This window comes from Oncorhynchus clarkii, chromosome 6 (assembly GCF_045791955.1).
Source record: "Oncorhynchus clarkii lewisi isolate Uvic-CL-2024 chromosome 6, UVic_Ocla_1.0, whole genome shotgun sequence".
Lineage (NCBI taxonomy): Eukaryota > Metazoa > Chordata > Actinopteri > Salmoniformes > Salmonidae > Oncorhynchus > Oncorhynchus clarkii.
In genome coordinates, this window is record NC_092152.1 from 76,502,407 (window position 1) to 76,522,928 (window position 20,522).

Below are 20,522 nucleotides of genomic sequence, written 5' to 3' on the forward strand. Positions count from 1 at the left end.
AGATGTACTGCACGAGTCACAACTATTCTAAATAAAAATGTAGGCTTCTCAGACCCAAATCAAGTCTATTCCTGGACTTCGAAGCCATTTGAATAAGAATTCTCCAATGAGCATGCTTTGTAGTCCAGAAGTAATCTTAATCTAGGTCTGGGAAACCGTCTCTAAAGGTTTAAGGCCTAAAAACAAAGGTGGGTGTAACAGTGGCTTGTCTCGTACCCTCCAATGCCACCAACATAACACCGGAAGTGTATGTTTTCCCTGGCCAGCGGCCACAGTAACACAAGAGGGGTTTGGTAGCTAGGAAACCTGAGCGTTGTGGCAAGCGGAGGGAGCGGGTTGGAGCAGAGGTCGGAGCCTGGATTAGCCTGAATTAGCGTAACCTTTCTAGGGTATGCTGCTCTGTACCGCGGGGCTCTGGGGCTCCCAGTCTGGTGCTACCAGTCACCACCTGCGGCCTACAGCCGCTCCCCTGTACATCTCTCATTCTTTATTTAACTTTTATTTAACTAGGAAAGTCAGTTAAGAACAAACTCTTATTTACAATGACGGCCTACCAAAAGGCAAAAGTCCTCCTGCGGGACAGGGGCTGGTATTAAGATAAAAAAGAAATAACAAAAAAAGAAAAAGAAACAACAACAATACACACATCACGACAAGAGAGACAACACTACATAAAGAGAGACCTAAGACAACAACATAGCATGGTAGCAACACAACATGACAACAACATGGTAGCAACACAACATGGCAGCAGCACAAAACATTATTGGGCACAGACAACAGCACTAAGGGCAAGAAGGTAGAAACAACAATGCATCACGCGGAGCAGCCACAACTGTCAGTAAGAGATGGAGATAAAATTGTCCAGTTTGAGTGTTTTTTGCAGATCGTTCCAGTCGCTAGCTGCAGCGAACTGAAAAGAGGAGCGACCCAGGGATGTGTGTGCTTTGGGGACCTTTAACAGAATGCGACTGGCAGAACGGGTGTTTTTTGTGGAGGATGAGAGCTGCAGTAGATCTCTCAGATAGGGGGTAGTGAGGCCAAAGAGGGTTTTATAAATAAGCATCAACCAGTGGGTCTTGCGACGGGTATACAGAGATGAACAGTTTACAGAGATGTATAGAGTGCAGTGATGTGTCCTATAAGGAGCATTGGTGGCAAATTAGATGGCAGAATAGTAAAGAACATCTAGCTGGCTCGAGAGCACCCTTACCCGCCTATCTATAAAATGCATCTCCGTAATCTAGCATGGGTAGGATGGTCATCTGAATCCGGGTTAGTTTGGCTGCTGGGGAGAAAGAGGAGCGATTACGATAGAGGAAACCAAGTCTAGATTTAACCTTAACCTGCAGCTTTGATATGTGCTTTGAGAAGGACAGTGTACCGTCTAGTCATACTCCTAAGTACTTGTATGAGGTGACTACCTAAAGCACTAAACCCTCAGAAGTAGTAATCACACCGGTGGGGAGAGAGGCATTCTTCTTACCAAACCACATGACCTTTGTTTTGGAGACATTCAGAACAAGGTTAAGGGCAAAGAAAGTTTGTTGGACACTAAGAAAGCTTTGTTGTAGTAGAGTTTAACACAACATCCAAGGAGGGGCCAGCTGAGTATAAGACAGGCATATACAGTGCCTTGCGAAAGTATTCGGCCCCCTTGAACTTTGCGACCTTTTGCCACATTTCAGGCTTCAAACATAAAGATATAAAACTGTATTTTTTTGTGAAGAATCAACAACAAGTGGGACACAATCATGAAGTGGAACGACATTTATTGGATATTTCAAACTTTTTTAACAAATCAAAAACGGAAAAATTGGGCGTGCAAAATTATTCAGCCCCCTTAAGTTAATACTTTGTAGCGCCACCTTTTGCTGCGATTACAGCTGTTAAGTCGCTTGGGGTATGTCTCTATCAGTTTTGCACATCGAGAGACTGAATTTTTTTCCCATTCCTCCTTGCAACCAGCTCGAGCTCAGTGAGGTTGGATGGAGAGCATTTGTGAACAGCAGTTTTCAGTTCTTTCCACAGATTCTCGATTGGATTCAGTTCTGGACTTTGACTTGGCCATTCTAACACCTGGATATGTTTATTTTTGAACCATTCCATTGTAGATTTTGCTTTATGTTTTGGATCATTGTCTTGTTGGAAGACAAATCTCCGTCCCAGTCTCAGGTCTTTTGCAGACTACATCAGGTTTTCTTCCAGAATGGTCCTGTATTTGGCTCCATCCATCTTCCCATCAATTTTAACCATCTTCCCTGTCCCTGCTGAAGAAAAGCAGGCCCAAACCATGATGCTGCCACCACCATGTTTGACAGTGGGGATGGTGTGTTCAGCTGTGTTGCTTTTACGCCAAACATAACGTTTTGTATTGTTGCCAAAAAGTTCAATTTTGGTTTCATCTGACCAGAGCACCTTCTTCCACATGTTTGGTGTGTCTCCCAGGTGGCTTGTGGCAAACTTTAAACGACACTTTTTATGGATATCTTTAAGAAATGGCTTTCTTCTTGCCACTCTTCCATAAAGGCCAGATTTGTGCAATATACGACTGATTGTTGTCCTATGGACAGAGTCTCCCACCTCAGCTGTAGATCTCTGCAGTTCATCCAGAGTGATCATGGGCCTCTTGGCTGCATTTCTGATCAGTCTTCTCCTTGTATGAGCTGAAAGTTTAGAGGGACGGCCAGGTCTTGGTAGATTTGCAGTGGTCTGATACTCCTTCCATTTCAATATTATCGCTTGCACAGTGCTCCTTGGGATGTTTAAAGCTTGGGAAATCTTTTTGTATCCAAATCCGGCTTTAAACTTCTTCACAACAGTATCTCGGACCTGCCTGGTGTGTTCCTTGTTCTTCATGATGCTCTCTGCGCTTTTAACGGACCTCTGAGACTATCACAGTGCAGGTGCATTTATACGGAGACTTGATTACACACAGGTGGATTGTATTTATCATCATTAGTCATTTAGGTCAACATTGGATCATTCAGAGATCCTCACTGAACTTCTGGAGATAGTTTGCTGCACTGAAAGTAAAGGGGCTGAATAATTTTGCACGCCCAATTTTTCAGTTTTTGATTTGTTAAAAAAGTTTGAAATATCCAATAAATGTCGTTCCACTTCATGATTGTGTCCCACTTGTTGTTGATTCTTCACAAAAAAATACAGTTTTATATCTTTATGTTTGAAGCCTGAAATGTGGCAAAAGGTCGCAAAGTTTAAGGGGGCCGAATACTTTCGCAAGGCACTGTAAATAGATGAGAGAGCCTCCTACTGCCTGAGCTATGTTGTTGATGTAAATTGAGAAGAGTGTGGGGCCTAGGATCGAGCCTTGGGGTACTCTCTTAGTGACAGACAGTGGCTGAGACAGTAGATTTTCTGACTTTATAAAATGCACTCTTTAAGAGAGCGCTAGTTAGCAAACCAGGCCAAAGACCCCTCAGGGACACTTATCCGGCCCACAAGAATGGAATGGTCTACCGTATAAAAAGCTTTGGCCAAGTCAATAAAAATATCAGCACAACATTGCTTAGAATCAAAGGCAATGGTGACATCATTGAGGACCTTTAAGGTTGCAGTGACACATCCATAACCTGAGCGGAAACCAGATTGCATACCTGAGAGACTACTATAGACATCAAGAAAGCCAGTCAGTTGATTATTGACAGGTTTTTCCAACACTTTTGATAAACAGGGCTTGATCTCCCCTTTAAATAAAGGACACACTGTGGATGCCTTCCAAGCAATGAGAACCTCCCCAGAAAGGAGAGACATGTTAAAAAGGTCGGAGATAGGCTTGGTGATGATAGGGGCAGCAACCTTAAAGAAGAAAGGGTCTAAACCATCTCACCCAGATGTTTTTTTGGGGTCAAGTTTAAGGAGCTACTATAGCACTTCAGACTCCGTGTCCGCCTGCAGGGAGAAACTTTGTAGCGGGGCAGGGGAAAGAGGGAGGAGCATCGGGGCTAGTCGCATTAGAAGGGGTGTGAGATGAGGAAATGTTGGACAAGCAAGGAGGCATGACTGAGTCAAAATAGGAATCATGATTTAAGTGGTGATTAAAGAGCTCAGCCATGTGCGCCTTGTCAGTAACAACCACATCATCAACATTAAGGGACATGGGCAGCTGTGAGGAGGGTTTATTCTCCAAGTCTTTAACCGAGAGAACTGCTCTTTAAAAAGTAACTAACATTGGCCTTCCGGATAGTCTGAGTGCACTTATTTCTAATTTGCCTGAACGAGATCCAGTCAGCCTGAGTATGCGTGTGCTGAGCCATAGAGCCGTTCTTAGACCCACTAAATGTCATATCAACCTGAATACCGGTATGTGAATATGTATGTCTATGGTTAGCCCTGAGGTGGGATGGACTAGCCTGGTTACAGATCTTTTTGTGCAGTATAGCCAACTACAATGGTCATTTTCATGCCCATTGTCTATACAGCAAACAAATCTGGGATCAAGATATAGGGAGGGACTGGGAGGGATTGGGAAGGAGGGCTCCCTGAATCCACCCCCGGTCTGTCTGAGGCTCAGACTCAGAGCCCCCCGCCCCATGCCTCTGTTTCCTCCACCACCAGTCTGTCTGAGGCTCAGACTCGGAGCCCCCCGCCCCATGCCTCTGTTTCCTCCACCACCAGTCTGTCTGAGGCTCAGACTCGGAGCCCCCCGCCCCATGCCTCTGTTTCCTCCACCACCAGTCTGTCTGAGGCTCAGACTCGGAGCCCCCCGCCCCATGCCTCTGTTTCCTCCACCACCGGTCTGTCTGAGGCTCAGACTCGGAGCCCACCGCCCCATCCTCTGTTTCCTCCACCACCAGTCTGTCTGAGGCTCAGACTCAGAGCCCCCCGCCCCATGCCTCTGTTTCCTCCACCACCAGTCTGTCTGAGGCTCAGACTCGGAACCCCCCGCCCCATGCCTCTGTTTCCTCCACCACCGGTCTGTCTGAGGCTCAGACTCGGAGCCCCCCGCCCCATCCTGTTTCCTCCACCACCAGTCTGTCTGAGGCTCAGACTCGGAGCCCCCCGCCCCATGCCTCTGTTTCCTCCACCACCGGTCTGTCTGAGGCTCAGACTCGGAGCCCCCCGCCCCATGCCTCTGTTTCCTCCACCACCGGTCTGTCTGAGGCTCAGACTCGGAGCCCCCCGCCCCATGCCTCTGTTTCCTCCACCCCTGGTCTGTCTGAGGCTCAGACTCGGAGCCCCCCGCCCCATGCCTCTGTTTCCTCCACCACCAGTCTGTCTGAGGCTCAGACTCGGAGCACCCCCGCCCCATGCCTCTGTTTCCTCCACCACCAGTCTGTCTGAGGCTCAGACTCGGAGCCCCCCGCCCCATGCCTCTGTTTCCTCCACCCCCAGTCTGTCTGAGGCTCAGACTTGGAGCCCCCCCGCCCCATGCCTCTGTTTCCTCCTCCACCGGTCTGTCTGAGGCTCAGACTCGGAGCACCCCCGCCCCATGCCTCTGTTTCCTCCACCACCGGTCTGTCTGAGGCTCAGACTCGGAGCCCCCCGCCCCATGCCACTGAACACTGACAGCCACCCAGCAGACAGACGCCAGGACCATCTGTTCAGCAGAACACCTCCCAGACACAGCTTCTCTGACTGGAGACTAGGGTTGTCACGATACCAGTGTGGCGAAACTACCATACCACATTTTCCTTGGTAAAAAAAAACAGGAAGCAGACTAAACTCTATGGTTGTTTTCAAAAACTCTATGGTTGTTTTCAACTATAGGACTGTTATGTCATAAGAAATTATGTCTGCTTCATTTTTTGTTTCCTTGCCACGATACTTCTGAGTATCGCAATACTGGTATCATGGTGACAACCCTAGTGGAGACACTTCCAGAACCTTCTACAGCAGACAAGAGAGATCCCCCCCACAGTCACAGCACTCACTACATCCAACAGTGGAAGTCTACTCTAGTCCTAAAGACCTAATCATTTTGTAAATAGTGGTTTATCCTAGATATGAATATACTCTTGTAGCAGGGCATTAGACCACTATAACAAGGTACAGTGTTGACCCCTTTCTGGAAGGTGTCTGTGAATTGGCAGCCAGACTGTGGTGTTTCAGAAAGGCTGGGTTAGATGGTGGTGGTGTGGCCCCTCAGCCATATGTGACCTGTGCTGATTTATAGCGCTAGAGGCCAGAGCACACAAACAAGGCTGAGACTTCATCTGCTGCACACATTGGGAGAGCAGAGAAGGGAAACTTTAACCCGCTCTTTCTGATAGAAGTCAGTGCGTCACGACGATCAAGAGCTTCTGGTTACGCCGATTTCCAGATAAAAAGTATGTGTGTATGTGTGTGTGTGTGTGTGTGTGTGTGTGTGTGTGTGTGTGAGTGAGTGAGTGTGAGAGAGACGTGCGCATGTGCTTCCCCCAGGCACCAATAACCTTATGTTACACTGTTGTGCTACTTCAGACAGCACCATCATGTCTCTGTGGCTCATTAAATGTTTCAGCCCATGTGGGTCTAAAGAAGTGACTTTCCCAGAACCTACAATTTGAGAGCATTTTAGTCAAACCTACAGACAGTTATACCGGTGCAACCTACAGAATATTATACTAGTGCACCTCTGATAGGTGCAGACTAAGTGCAGTGTAGTTCCCCTGTTCCAATTCAATTAGGCTACATAATTGTGACTCTGGAGCTCTGGATTTCCGACTGCAAGCTCAAATTTGAGGAATGCTTGCCCAACTGTCCAAGTCTTTGCATAACCATTGCATAACCACTTCCATCATAAAATACTAGTATGAACAGTGTCTTAATGCTCTTTTTCGGGATCAAACAGGCTACTGAACATTTTGTTCTTTATCACTAATCCTATAAAGGTCCCATAAAGGTTCCTATCTGTACCTTTCATGTACTCTACCTTGACCTAGTAATACTAATGACTCTGATGAGTGTGTATTCATTCTAAATGCTGACTAAAGCTAAAGATGACTTGTGATTAGTGTTGCAAAATATCTTCCTTGGTTATTCAGATATCCTGGTTGGAGGATTCCCTCCCTGCTTATTCCCTCCTGATTCTGGGAATCCTCCAACCAACACTTATGTCCAACTCTATCCGCAGGTACAGGAAGTGACATACCTGAAGATGGGTGTGTGTCCTGGTTTGGGTTTGTTCCATGTGAAATGTGAGGGCACTGAGAGAAACTGTTCCCCTGGCCCGTCCTTCTTCAGGGAGTGCAAGGTGTCTTCCGAGGGAGAGTCCATGAGGGGGGACCCGTTCCCAGTGTCGTCCAGGCCCAGCTCCCCCTTCCCCCCCATGGAGCATGTCCGGTCCTGGGACGTCTTCCTAGTCTTGGAGGGGATGTCTGCCTCGGAAGGGCAGCACTGGAACATGCCCATGGAGGGGCTTCCTATCCAGGTGTCCTCTGTCACGCTGCCCCTTGGGGACGGCTCGGGGGTGGGGATCGGGGAGTGGTGTGGGGACACGGAGCCCATTGGGTAGCAGATGTCTGCGCTGGAGTGGCGTCTCTTCCCGCAGGGTGAGGTGGGGCGTGAGGAGGGGCGGGACGGCGGCCGGGGGCTCAGCCAGTTCTCGTCGGTGACGGAGGTGCGTGGGGAGTGGCACGGGGAGCCTCGGGGGGACAGGGAGTGGGAGTGGTGAAAGGCAGGGTGGTGGTGCTGATGCCCAGCCCACAGACCCTCATCCAGGACCCCAGGGTGAGGGGAGCATCCAGGGGAGGTGCGGGGAGACCCCAGGGTAAACCTTGCGGCCGCTTCGTTCAGCTCAGAGTCCACGTCATCGTACACGTGGGAGAAGGACTCGCAGGACGAGGCATCTGAGAACCAGCTCCTGGAGGACAGGGAGCTGCAGGGGGACGGGCTGAGAGTTGAGTCCCGGTATGAGTGGTCTAAGGGCAGGTACAGGTGGTCCCTGGACAGGGGCCGGTCCCCATGGTGGTAGTCCCCATCATTACCTCTAAGATTGTCCTCGTTAGCGTCCATCTCCTGCTGACAGCTGGGGGAGATAGAGGTGATCTGGATGCTAGGACACTCAAAGGCTTTGGGAGGCCCCCCACCCCCACCTGCAGGGCTGGATTTGTTTTTGTTGACATTGTCCTGGACCTCATAAATGGGGTCGTACACCTTGTGGGACTGCAGGTGCTGATGGGGGGAGGAGCTGATGACTTGGGAGTGGGAGGGAGGCTGCATGCTGCCATTGCATGACTGACCCATAGACTGGTTGTTGACCACGGACTGCTGGCCCACATTGAGGATGTAGAACGACGTATTGTCGTCAGGCTCCAGATCTGAAGAGGAATGATGGAGAGAAAAAGGACCATAAGTCACCATCACAATAACCGCTCTATGGGCCATACAATACCCATTTGTATTATATGAGGAGGATGCTAAACTTGTGATCTGGCAATGCCTTTGAACTGAATTTATTTCAACAGAACATTACTTTTACCCCTATTCCTGTGAGATCTGAGCCACTGCACCGCCAGGGGAGTGATAAGGATAGACCCAGGCAAACAGCTCCACTATCTCCCTGACAAACACCTTTATTGGTGCTTTATTGCTGTGGTTTTCATTCTGCTAGTCTTGAACAGGAGTTGGCTTGACACACACATACACACAGGAGGAGTTACTTTGCTTCACTACAAACAAGGATAGTCCTCATCTACAACAGTAGGTACATTATGGTCTACTGATAGGCTACCTCCATTCCAGACATAGTCCTACATTCCAGAGGGGCGGGGGGATGAGAGAGGTGTGTGTGGGTGTGTGTTTAGACGGGCAGAAAGAAAACGGGCATGGTTCCAAGAGGGATAACCGATGAGCATCGCTCCTCAGGAAACAAATTCACACAACGGTGCATGCTCTCTCCTGTCATCACGGCAGCACCAGCACTCTAATAATACACATCAGCCCTGCCTCAGTGATGGTCTGGCCACACACAGGCACAAAGACAAGCACGCACGCACACACACAAAGGATAGGTGGCTCACAGACAACAACCTATTGTCCACCAACACCACTCTATTTGTAGTTATTGATAAACTGGCTGGACCTAACTGGGACACGAACACAGGACAGCGTCACTACACGCCCCTGGACTCATCACGAGAAATACACCATGTCACGTTCTATTCCATAGTTCTGTTCTATATTAGGACTTATAAAAGATGAAGAGAATTTGCCATATTGAACCTATGTAACTTTGTGAAAATACAGTTCACTTTTAACTACTGTTGCAGCAGTAGTGTAAATCACTTAACATAGTTGTGCTGTGCTCTCCTGTAAAGTACAAATAACCTAACCAAAGGTGCACATAATCATGATATTTACACACACCCAGTTCAAGTCATATGCAATGGGGGTTGTGAAATTGCAGTTCGATTTCAAAACAGTTTCTGCAAAAAAGCTGGTTCCTCGGGAAAAAAACACTTTGAAAGGATCATAAGAAGAGAAACAAATCCTGTGTGTCAACACATTTAGGAAACCACAGTCTTCTAAAGCTAAAGATAAGTGGAAATATCAGAATCAGTGTAAAAAGGGAACATTTTAAAAGAGGAGCAGCCTACTCAATTCTCCCTCTCTCACTCCCTCTCACTTGCAGCAGTCTATTCATAGCTGCTCCACAGTGGCCCTGTCTGCCTGTCAGTGTCACAAGACTGCTGTATCCTGTGACGACAGAGGAAGACAGCATCTGACTGACAGAGGAATAGATAGAATGTATGGTGTGTGTATGGAGGAGGACAACAGAGCGGGTCAACAGCCTGCTGCACTGTGCTGCCTCGACCCGCCCCCCCCGAGCCCTCAGAGGAAGGACAAGACAACACACTAACAAAGGCACAGTACAGTATGTGGAAGGATACACTAACTAAAGCACTGCTATCGGGCTGGATAGTCATACACTGTAGGCCTATCTTTCCATAGCATCTGGAAAAACACACACATTTACTTTGTGTTGTTCCATTACTTTCTAGTCAAGTTTAAAAAAATTAATCATTCAAAAGTAGTGTGGCACGGTATACTGAAAAGCTTGTACTTTTCCGATTCTAGAAGCTGGAAAACGATTCGGTACTAGAATTAGTATTACTTTTGGTACTTCTGTCAAATGTTTCTCATGGCGTCTACTGATTGAGAGAGGATCAAGTCTATCATTGCAGTCCCCTTGTAGCACAACAATACGCTGCCTCTAGACTATCTCTAGACTATCTCTAGACTAGCTCTAGACTAGCCTGTCCTGAGGAACTCTGGGAGTCTGGGCTGCATCACCACTTGCGCTGCACAGAAGTTAACACGCTTAAACGTCATGTAGAAATGTTGATTACTGTTGGCTAAACAATGTCCAAGAGCTACATAATTCAACACTTTACAATGCAGAAAGTGTGTGTGTGTGTGTGTGTGTGTGTGTGAGAGAGAGAGAGAGAGAGAGAGAGAGAATGACTTCATGGGTCTTAAAGAAACAGCACAGACTTTGATCAAAGAAGAGATTACTTCTTCTATGCACATTTAGTTGATCAGTACAATATAATAAGTCCCAAATGGAAGGGAAACAGATTGTTTTGATATCTGCAGTCCCATAAAATCAGTGAAAACAAGCTCAATAACTAAAAGGCATGCACACATCCTACTGAATATGATTTCATCTGTATTGTGAATAGGCCTAGGCTAAATCTTGATGACCCAGTTAATCAATAGACTAGAGATTTTCCATTCAAATAAATTATTACCATTATGTTGTCATGTAGTTGGTTATTTGTTTTACCAAAGCCAAATCGATTGTATGACTGACTCATTAATGCATTCATTCAAAAATGTAATGACATCAGCTGCCATTCTGTGACTTTGGCTAATATGCCTTCTTTTTTCCCTTGGTATTGTGATGGTATCAAGTATTGTGATAGTAAACTGGTATTGGTATCAAAATCTAAATACTGGTATCGTGACAACACCCTTCAAAAGGCACAGGATTGGACAGCCCTGGTAGTTTCCCACGCAATTCAATAAATGTAGCCAATTCAATAAATGGTCAACGGTAGAAATCGAGTTAGACAAACCTGTAGGCCAATACTTTGTGAATCACATTGCATTAAAGAAATCCATTGGGAGGTATGAATTGAAAGTGGAAAACAATTCAGTTTACATTAGCCAGAAGTAAGCACTCAAAATACATTTGCCTGGATATATAAAGTGCAAAGAAGCCAATATTCACTGCCAAATGCAGACATATTAAGAAGGGGTTACTTTCAAGGCAGTCATTTTCAATTGCATATTAATTAACAAGAGCAGGTCCACAAATACACCTCAGTTATTAAAGATCTATTGAATATTCTCTGTTTCCAAGAGCCTGCTGGAAAGAGAGAAAACTATCTGCAGACTGTGTTGTACGTGTGTGTGTGTGTGTGTGTGTGTGTGTGTGTGTATGTGTAAGGCACCTGTTGTGTTGTAAATGTACATCTCCCCCTCATTTAAATGCTGTTCTAAATGATTGAGGTGGCATGGCCAGCAATCAATTAATACTCAACCCTACCACACTGCAGACTTCCAGCTCAGTTCATTAACATCACTCACTCAATGATGAGAGACAAGACAGAGAGACAGAGAGAAATGGTCATCTCCCTGTCTTGTTTGTGACCACTGACAGAGATACAGCTAGAACAGAGTCAGACACAACACATGAGCCAATTAACAAAGGAAGCAGTGAAGCCATCTGATCTCAATCTAATTTTCCCAGCAGTGGGACATTAAAGATCTTCTGGTTCTTATGAAGAGCTCTTTGTTTTATTCTATCAAGAACTGTCTACAAAAAAATGTATCACAGTAACGAACAGATAGAGTGGGAAGGGCCCTATCTACATTTCTAACAGATACAGTGGAGCAAAAAAGTATTTAGTCAGCCACCAATTGTGCCTCTCTCATCAGCCTCTCTCATCTTTTTAAGTGGGAAAACTTGCACAATTGGTGGCTGACTAAATACTTGTTTTGCCCCACTGTATGTTCATCTCTGTCACATGAAACTGTTCCCATGTGAAGTGCAGTTTTGACAGTGGTGTTTTCCTGCTGATTGCATTATGAAATGAACATTCACCTGTAGCCAACTGCTTTGTGCGCATGGCTGCACTTAAAATGTGAAGAAATAATAGTTTATTAACATTTTAAGCTAAACTTTCTGATCTGTTGCATCAGACTCATTGCATTTGAATATTGATTTTTTAATGTAGTCTAGGCATACTGGTTGTATGAATTTGGGATCTATCGTCCCACAACTGTCCCAGAGTCTGTTTGGAATAGGCTATTTCTTTCTCGACAAGCTGACCAATAGAATAGGTAACCTACACTTTTCTACTATAGTAGATTGACATAGGCTAGTGATTTTGCTGTTTGTTACTCATCTTGTTGGCTGTGGAAAAGTAAATGTGGACATTTAAAAGTAAATGTGGACAATGTTCAAAGTGCACATCAGAATTCGTTAAGAAGGACCACATCATTGCATCATCGACTTGCATGTTTTGTTAATATTAATTACCATATTCTAAATGTTATTTCTGTCATTCTGAGCACAGTGTGTGGACGCCCTAATCAGGTGACGCACCCATTTGCATCTGCAGTCTGGTAAATTTCTCAAAATGTCTGGTGAATTAAAATGTCGCCGGTCAAATGTCCGGCACCACATTCTCCTAATGGAAACCCTGGGGCACGTTCGCTACAAAAATAAAAAAAAATTGTGACAAAACCATCAGTAGAGTTGAAAATGTGATGGAAACCCATTCGGTACATGAGAATTTAATCTCATTTTTATTTGCACTACATCATCACTCACAGCCTTTTACCCACAACAAGTCAATTTGATGGAAACATCTCTGGCGGGAAAATGTGGATCTTAGAATATTCGCATGAAAATCGGTCGCCAACCTGATGGAAACATAGCTATTGTCAAAAGTCTCATCATTGTCCTACTTCCACATGGCATTGGAAAGGCCTGTGAAGTCTGACTATACTTTATACAGCATATAGGCTACAATCTGTATGTGAGTGAGTAAGTGAGTAAGTGTGTTAAAATGCTCTGCATGACCAGTCTAAGAGCTCATTAGGTGTATGTTTTATGATGTGCTCGACAAGCTCCACCAGCCTCCTCAGATGACTGATCTGAAACCCTCTTGCTCAACAAGCTCCGCCAGCCTCCTCAGATGACTGATCTGAAACCCTCTTGCTCAACAAGCTCCACCAGCCTCCTCAGATGACTGATCTGAAACCCTCTTGCTCAACAAGCTCCACCAGCCTCCTCAGATGACTGATCTGAAACCCTCTTGCTCAACAAGCTCCGCCAGCCTCCTCAGATGACTGATCTGAAACCCTCTTGCTCAACAAGCTCCGCCAGCCTCCTCAGATGACTGATCTGAAACCCTCTTGCTCAACAAGCTCCGCCAGCCTCCTCAGATGACTGATCTGAAACCCTCTTGCTCAACAAGCTCCACCAGCCTCCTCAGATGACTGATCTGAAACCCTCTTGCTCAACAAGCTCCGCCAGCTTCCTCAGATGACTGATCTGAAACCCTCTTGCTCAACAAGCTCCGCCAGCCTCCTCAGATGACTGATCTGAAACCCTCTTGCTCAACAAGCTCCGCCAGCCTCCTCAGATGACTGATCTGAAACCCTCTTGCTCAACAAGCTCCGCCAGCCTCCCCAGATGACTGATCTGAAACCCTCTTGCTCCACAAGCTCCGCCAGCCTCCTCAGATGACTGATCTGAAACCCTCCTGTTATTGCCACGGTTTCATCACACTGGATGGTCTTCTGGGGGGAGGAGGGAAGGGGAGAGAGGTTTACAGACAGAGAGGGGGAGGGTTGAGAGAAAAGGACAGAAGGGGGAGGGAGAGAAGAAAGGGGGGGGGGGGACTTCTGGGGGGAGGCAGGGGGTAGACATGGGGGAGGGAGGAGTGGAGTGGACCGGGTGCCCTGGCTCAAACCCCTCTCTGAGACCAGATTAGCCCACTGGACCGCCACTGAATACCTGGCGAGGGAGCTCCCCTGGGGGTGTCAGACCCCAACCACCTGCTCTCAGGAGGAGAAAAGGGGGATGGAGGAGGAGAGGGGGGAGGAGGAGAAAGGAGGAGGAGAGGGGGGAGGAGGAGAAGAGTAGAAAGGAAGAGGAGAGGGGGGAGGAGAAGAAGAGTAGAAAGGAGGAGGAGAGGGGGGAGGAGAAGAGGAGAAAGCAGGAGGAGAGGGGGAAGGAGGAGAAGAGGAGAAAGGAGGAGGAGAGGGGGAAGGAGGAGAAGAGGAGAAAGGAGGAGAGGGGAAGGCGGAGAAGAGGAGAAAGGAGGAGGAGAGGGGGGAGGAGAAGAGGAGAAAGGGGGAGGAGAGGGGAAGGAGGAGAAGAGGAGAAAGGAGGAGGAGAGGGAGGAGGAGAAAGGAGGAGGAGAGGGGGGAGGAGAAGAGGAGAAGTAGAGAAAGGAGGAGGAGGGGGAAGGAGGAGGAGAAGAGGAGAAAGGAGGAGGAGGAGAAGAGGAGAAAGGAGGAGGAGAGGGGGGAGAGGGTAGTCGGGGATGCATGTGGATCAGACAGGTCTAAGAAAACTGGTCAACATGACCACAACCCTTCTGTCCCTGTTTTAGAACCATTATATCCACAAACTATAATTAAAATTCCCTCACACACACACTCTGGCCCACACACGTGCACGCACACACACACCAACCCACATGCTCAAAGGTTAAATTAATGGATCTTTGATTTATGACACTGACGGACCCACGGACCCACACTGACGGACCCACATACGAGATATGAGTCAGTCCTCTGTTCCTGGTAAGACATGAGGTCAGATGAGTTGAAAACTCTCCTTTATCTCATCTGAACATCTCATAATCTAACCAGACAATGAATAGAAAGCACAGCTGCTTTACTCTACTCCTGGTCTAGCCTGGCCTGAGGCCCCTGCTCCTCTCCTCTCTTCTCCTCCACTTCTGACAGGCTGCAAGTGGATTGCGTCATACACAACTAAAGTGCCCCCACATCAGACTGCCGATCTGGTTAAATAAAGAGCCCTAAGAGGCTTTGCTGTTCCTAAGCTAATAATAGCTGGAAATCGCCTGGCAGTGGAGTTAAAGAGAAGTTTTGCTATAGGTGATGTAGGATAGGCTTCTCCGTGACACACCCCAGGGTCATCCATGTTGCATTCTCCACCATCCCCAGGCAACCTGACGTGCAGCCCCAGCTAAGAGGCCTCCGAGGTGGTCTCGACCTGACTCAGACATCACCTTCTCTCTGGAGCCCTGGGGATTCTCACTGGTCTGGCCGCTCACGCCTCTTCTCCTCTCCTTCCCCGGCACAGGCTCTCCTCATGGTCTACCCTGCCCTGGAGTGGGTCAGGGTCATCTGGTCATTATTACTAACACACGTCATGACTATTGTAGCTGGAAACGGCTGATTTTTTTATGATAAACTTTGATTAGCTAACAACGTGCCATTGGAACACAGGAATGATGATTGCTGATAATGGGCCTCTGTACACCTATGTAGATATTCCATAAAATCAGTTTCCAGCTACAATAGTCATTTACAACATTAACAATATCTAAACTGTATTTCTGATCAATTTTATGTTATTTTAAACGGACAAAAAAAAGAAGCTTTTCTTTCAAAAACAAGGACATTTCTAAGTGACCCTAAACTTTTGAACGGTGGTGTACGTGCACTCTACCTGTCCTCCAGAGCCACACAGGGCTCAGTCAGTGTGTGTGAGGCCTGGAGGTAACAGTAGTAACCTAACGCTGGGTTCCCTTTGTGTATCCAGGCAGGTTGATTAGACACACGTCTCTGCACACTGGGCTTTGTTCAGGGCCTGGCTCTCCTTTCTACTCTCCTCAAGAGCTGCTGACCAACACAGAGCCAGGGGCTGGAACAGTGGGGGACTCATTGACTGAAGCAGGACTTGCACTGAGTACTAATTAGCCATCCAACCACCTCTGAAATAACATTAAAAAAGTCAATTTCTAGCTCATCATTTCTGCCATCTATCTACCCTTAACATTTTGCATCAGCTTTTTAATAATACAATTGTATAACTATTGCCATCTGTAATAGCGCAATTACACATCGTTACACAATTATAACCATTATTCAATGGTTTGGATTTTGGTCAAATAATGCCTTGGATTTGATACATCATCATTATCAGACAATAGTGACCACCTGAAGAACACATTTAATTACTTCCTTTCTGTTCTGCCTATCCAACAACTGAGCTGCCTGCCTGGCTGGCTGACTGACTGGCTGGCTACCTGCCCCCATTTCTAAACACAGAGGCTGTGACGCACAAGGCACGCATACTGTATTGTATATTACTGTTAGTAGGGCTGGCCTGGCCTACACCTATGGCCCTCAATGCTGACTAGAGGGGGAGGAGTGGGGATGCCTCAAACCTCCCGTTGAACTCTGTAGGTCAGCTACGTGTGTGAGAGAGGGGGAGGGAAAGAGAGAAGGGGGAGAGAGACAGAGACAAAAAGAGCCTAGGAGTTATATAGAAATAGAAAATAGCTAAACATTTAACGCTCTAACCGCTAGGCTACCTGTCGCTCCATTTAGTGATGGGCTGTACATAACTTGTGCAGTACAGCTCTAGGTAGGCCTAATCTACCATTTATTTGATAGATGATTTGACAGGATTGTATCTTAGCACTGTCGAGACTTTGATGTTATTATTACTAGACCTACGCGGAGCATGAGGAATATAATCCATACGCACTGACCGCATTGACGGTCTGAAGTAGTACATCCGGCCCCGTAGAGGCCCAATGAACCTGACTGCTGGCTTAGCCAACGCTAACACGTTTGTTAGATAAATAAAGCTCCCTAAAATTATAAGATAAACATTGAGAGTGGCCCAGTGGCCACCTGAATTAAAAAGCCCCCAGTGCAATAGGTTCACAGAAAAAGGCTATTCATATAGCCTACTATAGCATTTAAACTCATTTTAGTTTACTTACTTAATCAGTTAATATTAGTCCCATAAGACAAGAATTCCCTTTTGCAGAAATGTTATGTTACATTTTTCATATAGTCCTAGGTACTTATTTTTTTCACATCACATATATTTATCCAGTTGCCTATGTACCAATAGGCTTCATACAGTCAACCGTGGTTGGTCACTGACTGTCAAACTACCCAGGCTGCATCCATTGGTTAACAGTGGTCAGGCAGTATGAGCGGTGACCCCCAGCTACAGTACATTAGATGATTGTCCTTTGAGCCGCGAATGCAGTAGTGACGATAACACAGCCCAACAGCCTGCAATAACCCAGGGCAGATAGATAACATCAGTGGCTCTGCTCACAGCACAACCTAGCCAGGGTGACATTTAAACAATATGCCTGTCCGCGCTGACTGTGCATACGCCTGATCCAGAGAAAGAGAGGGGGGAGGGGGGAAAGACAGGGGGAGAGCTAGGGAGAGGGAGGAGTGAAAGCAATGGAGACAGAGCAGAGAAATACTATGTGGGAGTGAGAGTAAAACTGTGACTGTGCACATGACAGAAATCTGGGATGACATTTACAAACTGTGAGTCTGGAAAAGAGCAGACTGAACTAAATAGGTATATGATCTAACTGCCAAAATAGAGTGTGAAAGGATGGGGTGGCCCCAGAATGTGTGCACACACCTCTTAGTGCTAAGTAATCACATTGAATTTCAACTACAATATTTGTTTGTCTCCTATAAATAAAACTCAACGCAGTCAGTTGGAAAACAACTTGAAGGTGGAGCTGAGTAGATGAAGACGAAGGCCTACTGCATTAGGAGTCCTTCACTAACTCAGCATCCTTTAGGGTCTCTGGGCTGAGACAAGATTTAACAGACTCATATCATATGTATTATTTATCATACAGTATAATAGGAATATAATATTTAATATCATCATAATAATGTATGTAATATCCTTCTCCTCCACTCCCCTCTCCTGCCCAGTCACAGTCCCTAGTGATGATGTCCCTCCTCTCAGGTTAATTACACAACTGTAACAGCAGCAATAAGCTGCTGGCCCTGAGAGTAAATTGTGCAACCATGGAGTGGAGAAGGAAGAGGTGGAGGGGGACCTTCGGGACCATAAGAAGGAAGTGCAGTGTCCCTGGGTGGAGATATGACCGCGCTGTCTGGGGGCTTGTAAGTTGAAGGGAACCCTTGCACACTCACCGAGATCTTTCTCTGCACACCCACAAGGCCATGTTAAATGCCAGAGGGTAGATAGACAAACTGACATTTATATTTCACATTAGCTTCGTCAAGGCTATTTCTATTTAATTACCAAAGGCCCCATCTCCACTAGACACTACACAGATAGTTGTAGAAGGTTTGCATCATCATGTTACGCAATTTAACTCCAATGAAATATAGGCCTAAATAGCATGGTTTTCCCCAACCAATCATAGTGTTACTCACCAACAGGCTATCGACATCAAACCATATCAAAATAAGTTGAAAGGTCATAAATTGTTCACAAGCCCAAACTTTCCCACATTTTGTGAAAAACAAAACTTTCATAATGTTTTTTTAGTTAACTTCGGCGGTCCTTTGTGGGAAAATTGTCAAACTTTGTCACCAAAGCCTGGCATTCTCTGGATTTATGGTGCTTTCAAGACAACTGGGAACTCTGAAAAAACAAGGTCAAATCATGATGACGTCAGTGATCTTCAGGTCAGAGCTCTAGAAAGAGGCCCGAGTTCAGGACATTCAATTCCGAGTTGGATGACGGTTCAAAACCTATTTTCCCAGTTGGACCTCGTTTTTTTTCTCTAAGAGTTCCTAGTTGTCTTGAACTCACTGAAAACAGATTTCCCAGTTCTGAGTTTCCAGTTGTTTTGAGCGCGACAGAAGTCATGCTAGTTTTACACCATAGCCAATGGTTGAATATTTATCCTTTTAATCTTGGAAAAAGAGACCTTAAACCCAGACCACACACCCACTCCACTGAAGAGCAGGCTAGTGGTTGCTTTGCAATGCTTGTAGTTAAGCACTTATTCCTTCCAAAACACTCATTGTTGAATTTGCGATTTCCAACTTGCTGTGTAATGTTTATGTCCAATGGCCGATGAGCACAGATACATTTGAACTATAATTTATCTTCATTATTTCTCTTCATATGACAAGGATTAAAAAGGATTTGCCAGTAGATTGTTGACTTGATTCATGACGATGACTGCTAGCTTGCTAGCTAAGATTTTCAAAGTATGATGTTGACAGTCCAATCAAAGCTGCTGTAGATATAAGGTGACTTGATGTCATTTTATCTGTGGCCAATGACCTTGAGCCTTCTTGGATGGGCACTTCTAATGTAACTCTATGGCAGCATCCAAGGGGCTTGAATTTTCAAGCTCTACCCTTAGATTTGGCGGTGACGTAGTGTCCCCATGAGTGACAGAACACTGAGCCAATCACGGCGCAACTGTGACATGTATTAATGTTGTATATGTGACACGTATTAATGTCACATATGTGACACGTATTAATGTCGTATATGTGACACGTATTAATGTCACATATGTGACACGTATTAATGTCACAATAACATACAAAACAGGCATCCTCCCCAAAAAGTAGTTTTTTTTTGTGAGAAGGTTGGGACTCAAAACAGATGGGGCAGAGTCGCCACTGACTAAAACAGGGCTTACAGGCACAGCCTAGAATAAACTGGGATTCAGCAGCAGCAGCTCTTACTGAGACCAGTGCTATATAGCTATGCCCCGCCTCTTCAAAGAGGAACAGGGAGGGGGAAAACTAAATGTAAGAGTTCAACAACTTTCTCTTCTTCTCCCGCATGTTGATATAGTGTAGCATGGCCAGTGGTAGCTTCAGTTACACTAAATTTAAAGTAGACAGATGCCACACATAGCTGCTCGTGCCTCGCCCTGGGAAACAAACGTCTCTCTCATCACTCCAGACTAGGGCTCCTCCAGGCCAGACCCCCTCAGCTCAGCTCCACACTGTCCACTCTGGAGGGTTAGGGGGTTGGGGCACCCACCTGGCCAACTAGCCCACATATCCTCCAGGGAATCCAACCAGGGTTCACTGCTGGCTACCAAACTGTTAAGCCCTCTCACTCTAAGCTGTGTGCTCCACTGAACAGAGATAGGCTACAGTATGCCCCAAATACCTAATGTACTTAAAACATGTGGAGTCTTGTACAATACACAGCAGTTGAGACTGTAGTGTTAGTGGTCATAGTATGTTTAAAGGTGCACTATGCAGAAATTGCTCTGCCATTTCCTGGTGGCTAAAGTTCTAATAGTTCGCATAATTTCAGTTTATGAGACAAAACAAGCAAGTATAGTGTAGAGAGTCATTGTACCATCTAAATCTCTGTGAAATATATTTTCCATAACCAAAAATATTGTATTTTCAGCTGTTTGAAGTTGGTGTACAAAACTGAAAGTGAAATACGCAAAAAAAGAAACGAGAAGCATAAAAATAGCGCACATAGAACAGATCTACTGCTTCTTAGACTTGCTGTCAATGAGAATTACAGCTCAAAAACACATATTTCTATGCGAATTGGGTCAAGTCGCCCA

The 20,522-nt window shown here is 46.0% G+C and overlaps 1 protein-coding gene across 4 annotated transcripts in view; it reads right to left on the bottom strand.

Moving 5' to 3' along the window:
• Positions 1-20,522, bottom strand: part of LOC139411622 (nuclear factor of activated T-cells, cytoplasmic 3-like) — an 86,440-nt gene that overhangs the window by 57,085 nt on the left and 8,833 nt on the right. For all 4 annotated transcript variants that reach the window (XM_071158211.1, XM_071158210.1, XM_071158209.1 and 1 more), the window contains exon 2: positions 7,094-8,261. In XM_071158211.1, the coding sequence (XP_071014312.1) occupies positions 7,094-8,261 (1,168 nt within the window). The remainder of the gene's footprint in view (positions 1-7,093; positions 8,262-20,522) is intronic.